This window comes from Salvia splendens, chromosome 5 (genome assembly GCF_004379255.2).
Source record: "Salvia splendens isolate huo1 chromosome 5, SspV2, whole genome shotgun sequence".
Lineage (NCBI taxonomy): Eukaryota > Viridiplantae > Streptophyta > Magnoliopsida > Lamiales > Lamiaceae > Salvia > Salvia splendens.
Window position 1 is genome coordinate 8,707,706 of NC_056036.1, and position 13,360 is coordinate 8,721,065.

The 13,360-nt window shown below is 37.9% G+C and overlaps 2 protein-coding genes across 3 annotated transcripts; one reads left to right on the top strand and one right to left on the bottom strand.

The window, feature by feature from the left end:
* Positions 1–1,428: 1,428 nt before the first annotated feature.
* Positions 1,429–6,986, top strand: LOC121803521 (urease accessory protein G-like). 2 transcript variants are annotated; one of them, XM_042203160.1, is made up of 8 exons: positions 1,429–1,859; positions 3,634–3,698; positions 3,790–3,966; positions 4,146–4,206; positions 5,271–5,472; positions 6,092–6,213; positions 6,283–6,387; positions 6,783–6,986. In XM_042203160.1, the coding sequence occupies exons 1-8, from the start codon at positions 1,800–1,802 to the stop codon at positions 6,864–6,866; spliced, it is 876 nt and encodes a 291-aa protein (XP_042059094.1). In that variant the 5' UTR covers positions 1,429–1,799; the 3' UTR covers positions 6,867–6,986. The 2 variants fall into 2 exon arrangements, with proteins under 2 accessions (XP_042059094.1, XP_042059093.1); XM_042203159.1 differs by lacking the exon at positions 1,429–1,859 and having other exon boundaries at positions 3,203–3,698.
* Positions 6,987–7,850: 864 nt separating this feature from the next.
* LOC121805189 (DNA replication licensing factor MCM3 homolog 2-like) lies at positions 7,851–12,510 on the bottom strand. Its single transcript, XM_042204979.1, has 16 exons — positions 12,318–12,510; positions 12,091–12,209; positions 11,794–12,002; positions 11,145–11,275; positions 10,826–11,064; positions 10,497–10,733; positions 10,225–10,379; positions 9,942–10,150; positions 9,694–9,859; positions 9,412–9,611; positions 9,223–9,282; positions 9,042–9,131; positions 8,672–8,880; positions 8,496–8,558; positions 8,227–8,368; positions 7,851–8,138 (listed from the first exon to the last, which is right to left on the bottom strand). The coding sequence occupies exons 1-16, from the start codon at positions 12,381–12,383 to the stop codon at positions 8,076–8,078; spliced, it is 2,358 nt and encodes a 785-aa protein (XP_042060913.1). The 5' UTR covers positions 12,384–12,510; the 3' UTR covers positions 7,851–8,075.
* Between the last annotated feature and the right edge of the window lie 850 nt (positions 12,511–13,360).

The window sequence follows — 13,360 nt, forward strand, 5'->3', positions numbered from 1 at the left end:
GTATTATCTTGCATAACATGATTATAGCTGACGAAGGACTGAGGGCGGCTAACTTTTACGACGATGATGAAGCCAGAAGCTCAACCGCGGGGTCTCCCCCACGCCGAGGTGTGCATACGACGGTGGGCGAGAGGATCGAAACAAGACACATAATGAACGATACCAGAACCCATATTTGCGGGAAATTCAGCCACGAGTAGTGGTTTTTTTTAATTTTATGAATTTAATTATGTAATTTTTAATTTTTAGGATTTAAATTATGTAATTTTTAGGACTTTAATTATGTAATTTTTTAATTTTTAGGATTTTAATTATGGATTTTTTTTTTGTAATTTGTAATAGTATTCCGGGTATTTTTAATGCATTCTAATATTGTGGAAATGTTTTTATTTAAATTGAATAATAGAATGGTGGGATCTTTGAGCATGTCATTGCGAAAGAGGATGGATGTTGGTGCTCTTGGGAAAGAGCAGAGAGTAAAAAATAAATAAAAGTGTGTCCTGATCCACTTTCATACTCTTGCCAAAGAGTATGGATGAGGATGCTCTAAGTGTCTCCTACGCAAATATTGCGGTTCTTAATTGATTTGCAAGTTTTGCAATTTAATACTAGTATGATAGTACCATTGTACATATATAATGAACACTATATCAAGCACATTGTTAGCTATGTATTGAGTTTTAAGGAACTTACCATATCTTGAAGGGATAAGAATATGTACATTTTTTGAGATACAAGACCACTTGAAGCTTATATTTGTGAATAAATTTAAAAAAAAATCAAATATTACTATATTTCATTAATAATATTTGACTAGGGAACTTGAATTTGACTACAGAACTCACGTAGTATTCTCTATCATTAATAAATTCTTTTTTTTTAAATTAACTCCTATATAAGGTGGGAAATTACAAATAAACTGTTATACTATAGATAGGAGGAAATTATAATTGAGCTATAGTATAGGAAATTACAATTGATGTTATGAGGGCTCGAACTCGGCACATCATACAATAATGTCTAAGTTCTTTGGCTCTAGGATAAAGGCTCTGGACTCTATCATTAATAAATTCAAGTATTATTTCATTGTCAATAGTGAATACATCACATTATATGCACATAGGGATATCCATTTTAAGAAAGAAAACCATATCCTTAAATCATTAAAAACATATCCCCTGATTTATCTCTCATATAAACATTTAGAATGAAAAAAGAAAAAAAATATTTGTTGACACTTATTTCAAGAAAGCAAAATAATTCACATCTCCTTCTGTTCCTGTGCTGATAATTATCACTTCAAGTAACCGACTGCGCTCGCACACTCACACCCACACCACACATTTCAATGGCGTCTACCGATCATCACATGCACGGAGAGTGTTGGAAATCGAGATCGGAGCAAAATCGAAACGGAAATAAGAACACGAGAGATTTAACGTGGTTCGGCGTAAGCCTACATCCACGGGAGAGTAACGGATCGATTTACTTCAATCACGATCAAGAACTACAATCATACAACAAGATCACACACTCAAGAACAAGCTACTCTCTCTTCGCATATGAACTCACATCAAACCGAAGACTATACAAGCTAGTTCCTCACAAAGATAGTGTGTATCTCTCTCTCTAGCTATTGATTGTTGTTATGATCTCTCAGCTGATTTCTCTCTCTCGTTTCTTCTCTCAAATGATCTCTGTGGCTTGCAGCATACTTATAGGAATCGCATCACCTCATGCAGTTGCAACTGCCGCTGTAGCCGTTGCACAACTGAATCTTGAACTCTTTCTTCTTGATCATGTGTTGCACACTCCACGCTCGGTTCCGATGCACCATCACTAGTTGTTATCATCACAAAATTCCTAACAATCCTCCACCTTTTGAGATGATACAACACATCTTTCGATCATTTTGTTCTTTGTTGATCTCATGTCCGAGTAGCGCCAATCTTGACTATTGTTGTCAGCATCCTGACTCCGAGAATCATACCCAGATCCTCCTTTATCACTTCCTTGATCAGCCACAACGCCCCCACCGGACGATCGCCTCCACCGGACGACAAAACCTCCACCTAATCTGAATCTTCCCCGATTCAGAATTGGAGTTGCTGATCCCTAGAGATATCACACATCTCTCATAAGTGATAACCAAATTTCTGTCAAGATTATGCCACCTTCACCGCTTAGGATGACACGGCTGTTGCACCTCTCTCACGGACAATTCAACAAACAAAGCTTCACAGCCTCCTCCAAATTGCATTCCCGCGAGCATCCATTGATCGGCGTGTTGTACGTGATGATGTCTGGCCTTATCCCCAATCTCCTCATTTCACCAAGAAGCTCAACCTCGGAGACTCAACAACTGAATACAGCTCCCTGACTAAAAACTTCTCTCAGACATTTCGTCGAACACGCTCTGCTCGAATTGCCGAGCTTGGTGCCGAACTGCCGAACTGCCGAGCTTAGTACCGAACTGCCGAGCTTAGTACCGAACTGCCGGGCTTGGTGCCGAACTGCCGGACTTGGTGCCGAACTACCGAGCCTGGTACCGAACTGCCGAGCTTGGTACCGAACTGCCGGACTTGGTGCCGAACTGCCGGGCTTGGTGCCGAACTGCTGAGCTTGGTGCCGAACTGCTAAATCCAACGCCCTTCTCGGCATCCAAGCAATCAGTGTTCCAGCATACCTTTTCTCTCACAGGCATTCTATCGAACACCTTCTTTGCACCATCCAAGATATCTCACCATCGTCGTCTGCCTCTGAAGCATCATCTCATCAAGGCTCTCATGGCCTTCAATATCCATCAACATCATCATAGGCTTCGGAAATGAGTTGCATATCGCCATACTCGATCCCATTATGGATCATCAGTATGAGCAATGATCATTGAGCGAGCTACACCAACGATCACCAAGAACTTCCCTCTTTCTTGATCGATGAACCTTCGAGCTCTCTCCACAATGAATCGCCAATGCAGAAAACTTCTCAACAATATCGCTCAAAGCTGCACGAACCAAAACTGGCCACACCGTCGTCCCTTCAACTGACGTGATCAAGAACTTAATCTCCTTCTCCAAGACTGCTGCATATCCCTTCACGAACTGATCCTCCGACTTCTTCCAACGATTCTCCTCCTTCCCACAGACGGCGCCACTTGTTGGAAATCGAGATCGGAGCAAAATCGAAACGGAAATAAGAACACGAGAGATTTAACGTGGTTCGGCGTAAGCCTACATCCACGGGAGAGTAACGGATCGATTTACTTCAATCACGATCAAGAACTACAATCATACAACAAGATCACACACTCAAGAACAAGCTACTCTCTCTTCGCATATGAACTCACATCAAACCGAAGACTATACAAGCTAGTTCCTCACAAAGATAGTGTGTATCTCTCTCTCTAGCTATTGATTGTTGTTATGATCTCTCAGCTGATTTCTCTCTCTCGTTTCTTCTCTCAAATGATCTCTGTGGCTTGCAGCATACTTATAGGAATCGCATCACCTCATGCAGTTGCAACTGCCGCTGTAGCCGTTGCACAACTGAATCTTGAACTCTTTCTTCTTGATCATGTGTTGCACACTCCACGCTCGGTTCCGATGCACCATCACTAGTTGTTATCATCACAAAATTCCTAACAGAGAGGACGACCACGACCACGACCACGACCACGACCACCACCACCACCACAAGGAGTAATGCGCTTCTACTTCAGTTTTTCAACTAATTCATCAATTTTCCCCAATTTGAAGCTATGAATTGATTAAGTTGGCGCAATTTCAACAGAGAATCGTGGATTGGTCCTGATGGGAAGGTGTACCACAGCCACGATGGACTGGCGCCGCACTCGCACGACCCAATCGAATCCCCTGGCTACTTCACTAGACGAGCACCGCCGCTCCTTAATCGCGATTTCAACGAGAGAGCCTTCACCGTCGGAATTGGCGGCCCCGTCGGCACTGGGTCTCTCTTTTTTCTTTCTCTTCTTTTTTTATTTATATAGTATTTTTTACGTTTTATGTAATTTTCTTTTAGATAAACGTTACCTTTTTAAAGAAAATAAAGAGAGATAGGAGTATTTTTCAAAATAAATATAGTAGTAATAGATTATTTTTTTGTTTTTAATTTTTTTACTAATGCAGGAAGACGGCGTTGATGTTAGCTTTGTGTGAATTTCTGAGGGAAAAATACAGTCTTGCAGCTGTAAGTATAATTTTGTGGGGTTTTTATTTCTGCCTTTTTCCGAATAATTGGTGAGTTTTTGTTAATTGGAAATATATTTTTGCCACCAAAAGTTATTGTATGCAGGATTAGTTGAATTATTTTGAGGGAATTATTTGATGAAATCTGTTTTGTTGTTTAGAAAATTATGGCCTCCCAAAAACAAAGTAAATAAATAATGAAGGAGTTGGGCGCAAAGTAGAGAGGCCTCAGTTGAAAGGTCATGGTATCATTGTGTCAATGCCTTCAATAGAGCACTGAAAGGGAGGTTATTGAATCGAGTCGAAACTAGTCCAGATAGTGCCAACCTCGATCTCAAAACAAAGCCATCTCAGCTCGAATAAACTACTAGTACCTCTTAATATTGAACTAATCTGAACTTAAATACCTATTTTCAGTCAGTTAAACAGGATATTATCCGAATCCGAAGAAAATTAATAAGTACTCTCTATCTACCAACATCCACCAAGAGTAGTAGTCACAATTGTTCACACTCTTGGTGGATGGAGGGAGTAATAAAATTTGAACTTTTTGCACTTACAAAAAAGGCCAATATCTGGATCACATATATATATATATATATTTGAAATTTGAATTATTAATACATTGAAGCTCGATAAAGCTTGTGAACCTGATAATGGTGAGTTTGAGATCAAGCTGGAAACTGAGATTATTTTCGATTATTTTTGGGCCGGCTTGACTCACTTGTATTGCACCCTTAGGCTTGAACGGTTATAATTGAACTTTATTTTTAATAAGGATATAAAACTCAATCATGTACTACTATTATTCATGAAAAGTGAAAAAATATAAAAAGATTATTCTTCATTGTTCCACCTAGTTTCCGCCAAAGGTCCAGTTTGTAAGATGTGTGTTTGCTTGATATAACTAAGAACAAATGTTGTTAGTGTGTGAAATGATCCAAATGTGCATAAGAAAATGTTGAGATCAGCGTTACTCTCGGCTGACTCCTGCTTGATTTTATGCTTGTTGCCATTGCTGTTCTTCATGGAAGTCTTTATAGGAAGTAATGTGAATCCTTGCAGGTAACCAACGATATATTCACAAAAGAGGACGGCGAGTTCTTGATAAAGCATGGAGCTCTTCCCGAGGAAAGGATCCGTGCTGTAGAAACAGGCGGGTGCCCCCATGCAGCTATAAGAGAAGACATCAGCATAAATTTGGGGCCTCTTGAGGAGCTCTCCAATTTGTACAAAGCAGATATACTCCTTTGTGAATCTGGTGGAGGTAATTCTCGACTCAATATCATCACATTGTTTACTGAATTTTTTCCCATAATAGGGTCAATTGTCTCAAAACACACGAACTTTGGACTGTTTTTGGTTTAGCACAGAATTTACGAACATTATTTGTTACAAAATACATTGGCCATGAACTGCAATTTTTTTTTCCCCTAACTAACTCCGAATGCAGACAACAATCTTGATTTCGGCTCTCATGTAAGTTTCGATTTGGGATTTAATTTGTGAGAAATACATTAAATAGTGAAGTTCATGTATTTCAGGACAAGTTAAAAAAATTTACGTGCCAAACCAGAAATAAGGTCATGTATTTTGAGGCAATTACTCCTTCAATAGTACCAAAGTTATAGTTCTTTGTTCCTTTTTTGTCCGTCCCAATATTATAATCCACCTTCTTGATCAAATGAGCACTATTTTATTCTCTTGATCTTCTGGTGAATAAACGAGGGCATGGTGGTAAAAATTGTGTCCAGACTCCATTTTCATGTTCAAATCCATTAAATACTCCTCTTATAATCTATTAGAGCATAAGTGGTTTCTACTTGATATATACTGTTGAGAAATGCTTTTGATTTTTTATTTTGCTTCCTTTGTTTTGGTTTCAGATAATCTGGCAGCCAATTTCAGCCGAGAACTGGCTGATTACATAATCTACATAATAGATGTATCTGCTGGTGATAAAATTCCTCGAAAAGGAGGGCCGGGCATCACTCAAGCTGACCTCCTAGTAGGTTTCTCCCTCCTTCTAGCTTCTCTCGTCTGACTATATTATGGTTGATTTACTGTTTTGTTGCAGGTGATCAACAAAACTGACATTGCAGCTGCAGTGGGAGCTGATTTATCAGTCATGGAACGTGATTCACTCCGAATGAGGGATGGTGGTCCATTTGTTTTTGCTCAGGTTTTCTTCATATCCCGTCTCCCATAGCCGTTCTTGTTGTAGACGAGCTTTATTACTCATCTTCATTGTTTGGTTGTCTCTTTTACCCAATACAAATGCTTGATCATTAGCATCGAGAGAAAAATGAGGATTTATTAGCTGTTGGCGATATTTTGACTTGCGTTATTAAGTGAACGAAGCAGATAAACATGCATAGCATATTAGTAATATTTGTAAACGCGAGTAAAATGTCATCATAAGGTCAAAGTTACTATAATTTAAGAACAGCACCTATTATTATGATTTTATCCATCCAAGTTATCACCTATAGTAACACACAACCTTATAATTTGAGTTGGGACTTGGATATACATATTGGTTGTATTTATAATGATGAAAAAATTGTGTATAAGCAGGTGAAACATGGTGTTGGAGTGAAGGAAATTGTGGAACATGTTTTAGGTGCTTGGGAAACAGCAACGAGCAAGAAACGTCTTTAGTTTGGAAACATTGAGATGTTTATGTGGACTGAAAAACGATGTAGCGTGTAATGTATCTCTGTTTCGCCTTCGGTTGGAATAAAACCATTTTGGAATGGAAAAAGAGATGGTTTGATTGGATATGATTTCAGGAACATAAGATGAGTTAATATATCTAATAGAAATCGTTCCATCCTAAAATCAATTGGTGATAAGAGGAGAGGCTCATGAGACTTATATAGTGGATTAAGCTCTTTGTGTACACCGATGTAGAATATTTTTACATTCATTTTATGTTTCAATTGCCAACAATATCAAAGTAGCCTATATTCATATTATAGCCACAGAGATGAAAAAGGAGTAAAAAGAAATCACTCTTTTGCTATAGCCTATAAGTACTGTTTAGGTTTCTTTGCCCTAATAGATGAATCTAATTTTAATATTTTTTGTGATTGTGAATCAAGGTAAGTTTATAACATTGATTCGGCTTCTTCAATTTCAAAACTCGAATCATCTTTGTTTTCTTCTGATCGTAAAAAGAAAATCCAAAATTTGGTGGAATATTATCGATTTTTTTCTTATTTTCTTCAAAATATAATTACTTCTATTTCAATTTATCGCTATATAACTATCACTAATTGATATTGATAGTTATTATATCTGATTAAAGTAATGATTATATAGAGGCACGAGAATACGAGATGTCGAGAAGGAATTTGGTAGTTTGAAAATTAAATAAAAAAATTTGGGTTATAATAAGATCCACCGAAGGCTGTTCGCTCCTTTCTACAAACACATAAACATCTCATGCTTCTCTCCTTTTATAGCCCATTTATTCTTATTCAAGTTTCGATGTGGGACAAAGCTACATTTTCTGAGTTCCCCTTTTATCTATAATAATATTCTTAAACAATTTGAACCTTATAGAAAAAATAGTTTGGCAGTACTCGAATTTCAGGAGTGATAGATTACGCATTATTTATAGTGCAACAATACAAGTTTTGAACTGGAAATATAACATTAGAATTCAACTATGAATGCAAGTGAAAAGTGATGGATTACGCATTCTAGTACACCAATACAAGTTTTGAAATGAAATATAACATTAGAAGTTTTGAATTAACGCCAGTGACATCTCAGGTAAGCCATGACTAATACAACATCATCGTCCCTGGACAGCGATATTCGGAGCTGAGCTGGTGGATGGGGGTGTCGGGAGATGATATCTTTTCACATGAAGTAAACAACGTTCGTGTCCCGGACGATCATCAAGCTGCCCTTGTCGTGCATTATCTGCAGAAGGGATTGATTTTTTGCTGTTATATCATTCAAAGTCGAAATGGCAAATCAAAGTTTATTGTACTGAATGCGAAAATGTTACCTCCAAAAGAGCCATGACCTCTGCTGCAGAGTAAGGGGCGCCTGCACCAGTGTTTACTACGCCCTCAATATCAGCAATCGACATTTGTTCAACGTGTTGGGCGTGTCTATACCGCCCCAATGCAGCGCTAAATGCATCCAATCTGCTTGCAGGGAGAATATTTGGGGCAAATCAGTCTAGCAAGTTTTAGAAATACATATACTAGGAAATGAAACATTATTTAAAATGATCTTTGGATCTATAAATGAATATATAGATCAGATACGGACCTCTCTGATGATAAGTTGACTTCATTTGTTGGAGGTGGATCGACATCCATTGCTTCCGTATCACTTCAAAATAATAGAGAAGAAATTCAGTTAATGAAATTATAATATATGGAAATTAATTAGAGAAAAAAATAAAAGTGGGATAGCACAACTAGGGAGTTAAAATTTTCACATACTCTGTTGTGGCAGTAGAGCCAGCATTGTTGCTCTTTTTCCTTCCAGTTCTACGAGCTCCATCATTATTAACAGCCTCAGTGTCCATGGCGCTGTCTCTTTCCATTTCTCTCAGCCTTTCATTCTCCCGCGCCTCCATGTCACTCAACTCTTGATGATAAATGGCAAAATTTAGAACTTGAAGAGCAGCTTCAGCATCTGACTTCAGCACCTATTTCAAGATCAAACATTATAGCAATTCTAAAGTGAAGAAACGCAAAAAATCATCAAAAGGTTTCTCTAATTTGCAGATAATTATGTGAAGAAATGTCTAATCACATCTAACTAGTATCGAGATAGAGAATGAACTGAAACAGCATTCTACTGTAGTACCTGTCTTCGCAGCATCAGTTTAGCATGGGCAGTTGATAGACGAATTATTGTTTCCAAGGTTCTTGCAGTGATTGGAAGTGTCCCTCCCGTCTAGAGAATATATCACATGTTTCATTTAGACGACTGCAGGCACATCTTAAATTTCAAAAGTTAAATCAGATAAGTGTAATAATTTACCAACCTTTGTATTTGAACTTGCATTTCTGAGCTCCGCATAGGTAGTTGCTATGTGTTCAGATGCCTGGAGGAACGAATCATTTGTTGATTGAAAAATCAGAACGCTACGGGAATTGAGTATCGAGGTGTGATGAATTTCATGATATGGCATAGATCGATTATCAAATATCTATATGTTCCCAAGAAAGCTCACCTCATCAGTAAGCTCAGGCTGAGTCTTGGATTTGGCATAATAAATATACTTCTTCAGAAAATTGATGGTGAGTGTATCACGTTTACGACTCCTGTCAGATTTTCTCCCATGTAACATTCTGTTGTATTTGACAAAAACAGTAGAACCAGCCTCAGGATCATCCTCCACCTCATTTCTTGAGCTCTCATCTAGTCTTGTACCTGCTTGTTTTCATAGTTATACATCTATATTTCAATTGAGCATTAGGCCTCTGTATTTAATAGAAAAGTAGACTTCACAGACCTCCATCAGCTACTGATCGGTAACGATGCATTCTTAGCACGTGTTCTGAAATCTGGCGATCAATCCCAGGATCCATTTGATCCAAAACAATGAACAGCAGATCAAAACGAGAAAGCAGAGAATCCGGAAGTCCAATGTTTTTTGTTGGAGTTAGCGAACGATCATACTGTGCATATAGTCAATATGTCATTAATAACATAACATAAAAGGGATTAGCGAACCTTGAACTATCAAAATCTTTGACTTACAGTTCCGTATATTGGATTGGCAGCTGCCACAACACTACACCTAGCATTTAAAGATGCATGAATACCAGCTTTTGCAATTGTTACTGTCTGCTGCTCCATCACTTCATGTATAGCTACACGATCTTGGTCATTCATCTTGTCAAATTCATCAATACAAACGACTCCTCTATCAGCAAGAACCATGGCACCAGCTTCTAGTCTTCGCTCCCCTGAATTTACAGAATGATCAAATGAGTAAAATCATAAATCTAATAACTAAACCACAATCAAGACCATAATTTACCAGTTTCTTGATCAGAAGTAACCGCAGCTGTCAATCCAACCCCAGAAGAACCTCGACCGGTGGTAGATATGGCTAGAGGAGCAATATTCATGATGGCTCTCAACAACTGAGACTTAGCAACAGAAGGGTCTCCAACCATCATCATATTTATATCACTAGATATAAGAAAACAGCATATAAGTTCGAAAGAATCTAGAGCAGGTAACAAGAACAAGAAGCCATGTTCAAAGAATTGAGCATAAAAAAACAGGAAAAGCTAATAGCATCCTTACCCCCTCAAGTGGGTTCCATTTTTCAAGTTTTTCTCACTTCCTCCAAGCATCAACAGAATGACAGCTTTCTTTATCCATGAATGCCCATATATTGAAGGTGCTAGAGAATTAGCAAGTAGATCAAATGTGTCATTTCTTTCAGATATCTTTCTAATATTTCTCATATCATCACTTGAATACTGCAAATTCTGCGACATTTTGTTAAGAAGAGAGACATTGTTGGCTATAAGGACAGTCCTGCATTATCAATAACAAACATTGTAAATAACAAATTGATTACAAAGATGAAACAGATTATTAGAAACTGTTTGCTGCAGACATAAAATAACCTGAATACTCCATTCACACTGCCTTTGCTTTTCCCAGGAAGAGCCTTGTAAATCCCAACAATTGCCACTCGATCCCCAGGCTTACACGAATCCACCAAATCGTCTTCTACAATGATATCAACTGTTCGAGGAAGTTGGCCAGGAGCTGAGTTTTCTGGGACCTCTTGCATAGATAGTGTCTGGTGGTCCTTATAGGTGCACAAACCAAACTCAGTCACCAACAAGTTGCCATTGTCATCCTGCAACAAGTTGGAACTTATCAGAATTACCTCAACATAATACGATTAGAAGATAGAGAAGGAAACAAGAGAAATTATACACGTGTTGGATACACTGATCCAGTGGGCAAGCCGATATTTGATGTAATGTCCCTGTATTCCCGAACTGTGAATTTATCAGTAACAGGGCAAAAGTGGACACTCTTTACAACCTTTGGCCTAACAAGAGAACCTAAACATAAAACAAGAAACACCAATTATTAGATTCTCTATTACAAATATGAACTAGGAGAAATAACACTGCAGCAACTACATAGTAAAAGCACATTTCACTATCAGTTGCGGATCCAATAGGAGCTAAGGGGAGCTTAAGCCCACACCAAACAAAATACTAGTACTATTTCTTTTGTCGTTCTTTCAAACTCATCAAATTAGCAGTATTTGGCATGAATCACTGTGCAATACCCTCTATGACCAAATCAAATCGTAAGAAAATAGTCTTCTTTAAAACCTTAAACTCAATTTAGAAAATGTAGCCCCCAATAGAGATTTTCTCTGACTATAATTCTATATCAGTTCAATCATACAGCAGTCGATGCTATAAAAAGAACTAGCAAGAGCTAATTCCCCTTAACAATAAAAACCAACCCAAACTTCTTAAAGTCTAAACCTTTGCAACTTTAAGAAGATACGAATGCATATAATGCCACATCATACAATCATAATTATGAAATAAATTTACCCACTTACATTTAGTAATAATGCCTTCAACACAAACCATCGAGCCAATAAAGGCAGACAAGAGATCTCTAGGCGTCACCCTTCTCGAAACAAATGGACCCTCCAGACCAACCAAAACCTGCTCTCCTTCCTTGAGATACTTGGCATTCGTGCTCCTGGTCATATCCGTCACCGCATCACAGAGCGGCTGTATGTACTCACTCGGAGTTTGCAAAAGCCTGAAATATTTACAAAAATCACTTAGGATTCAACAAATTAATCCAAAATTCCAAACAACAAAGTAAATTAGCAGAGAACGCTGTCAACCTGCGCGCCAGATCGGTGCCTTCTCTGTTGTGGTAGAAATGGGCGAGATTAATCACGCAACGGCGGCCGTTTTGGTTGAACATCGAATCGAGAGATTTCTTCAGCTCAATGTTGTAATCCTGCGAAGCGAGCGTTTCAGAAGATGTTTAATTCAGCAATACAAATCACCAAAACAGGAAAATGAGTAAAAAATCCAGTAAATTGAACCACGCTGTTTGGAAACTCACAGTTTGCTCGAAAAATTTGAGGAATGTGCGCTTGTGCGCCATCCTGATATCGTCGCTGAGATCCATCGCGAATCTTCTTCAGCTCCCTGTTCGGTCGAAAAATGCCCTCAATTTGATCAGGCGATGATTTACGGAGACAGACAGAGAAGAGTTGAGAGATTTTCAATAGAAATATTGCTGCTAACTTCCATTTTGGGGGAGATTTGGCGGGAAAGAGGTAAGCATTTTGGCGGGTAAATAGAAAGGGATCCATATAGGGTTGGGCTTGGGCCCACTGATTATTTCTTTATCCTCTTGGGCCGGAATTTAATCTGATTTTAGCTTAGAAATAATAGCAACTGACATGTCAATCATCTATAGTGAGAGGGAGAGGCTTAAACTAAACCCCTATCATTTTTTTAGTATCAATTTGTCAAAAATGTCCAAAATTATCTTTAATTTTTACTAATCTAACATCGACGAAGACTAGATCGACGGTAGTTCGAGGATTAGAAAGGGTTGAAATTTAAAGAAAAAAAAAGGAAAATGGTTGTCATAGATGGGGTTCAAGAGAGGAGGAATGAGGATAAGGAATAGAGAGTCAATTCTGTTCTATTGCATGATTTGATTTTGTGTACTCCACTTGTTTAGGGCAATATCATAAGATTAATATTATCGTACGAATTTGGATAATCTCCTCCTATTACGATAATTAATTTCAAATAATTGTGAATAAATAATCTTGAATAATTGAAGATTAAGTTAGTCTCAATGAATTATAAATTTTGCACTTTTAGGTTCAAATAAATTCCTTCATAAGAGTTCCTTCGGAAAAAAGGTTGCACACATCTGTTTTGTAAGGCATACACTCTGTATCCTAGTATGATAAGCTTATTTGTAAACCTTATTCCAAGCCTTTTGATTTTTAACAATATTGTTTTAGAATTCCAGTAGTTTTTTTTCCGAGTTGGAGGATGAGAAAATTAAATTTTGAGCCCTGAATTTTACGAGTTAATGCATTATTCATGAATTCAAGATTTGCATAGTACTCTTTTTTTGTGCAT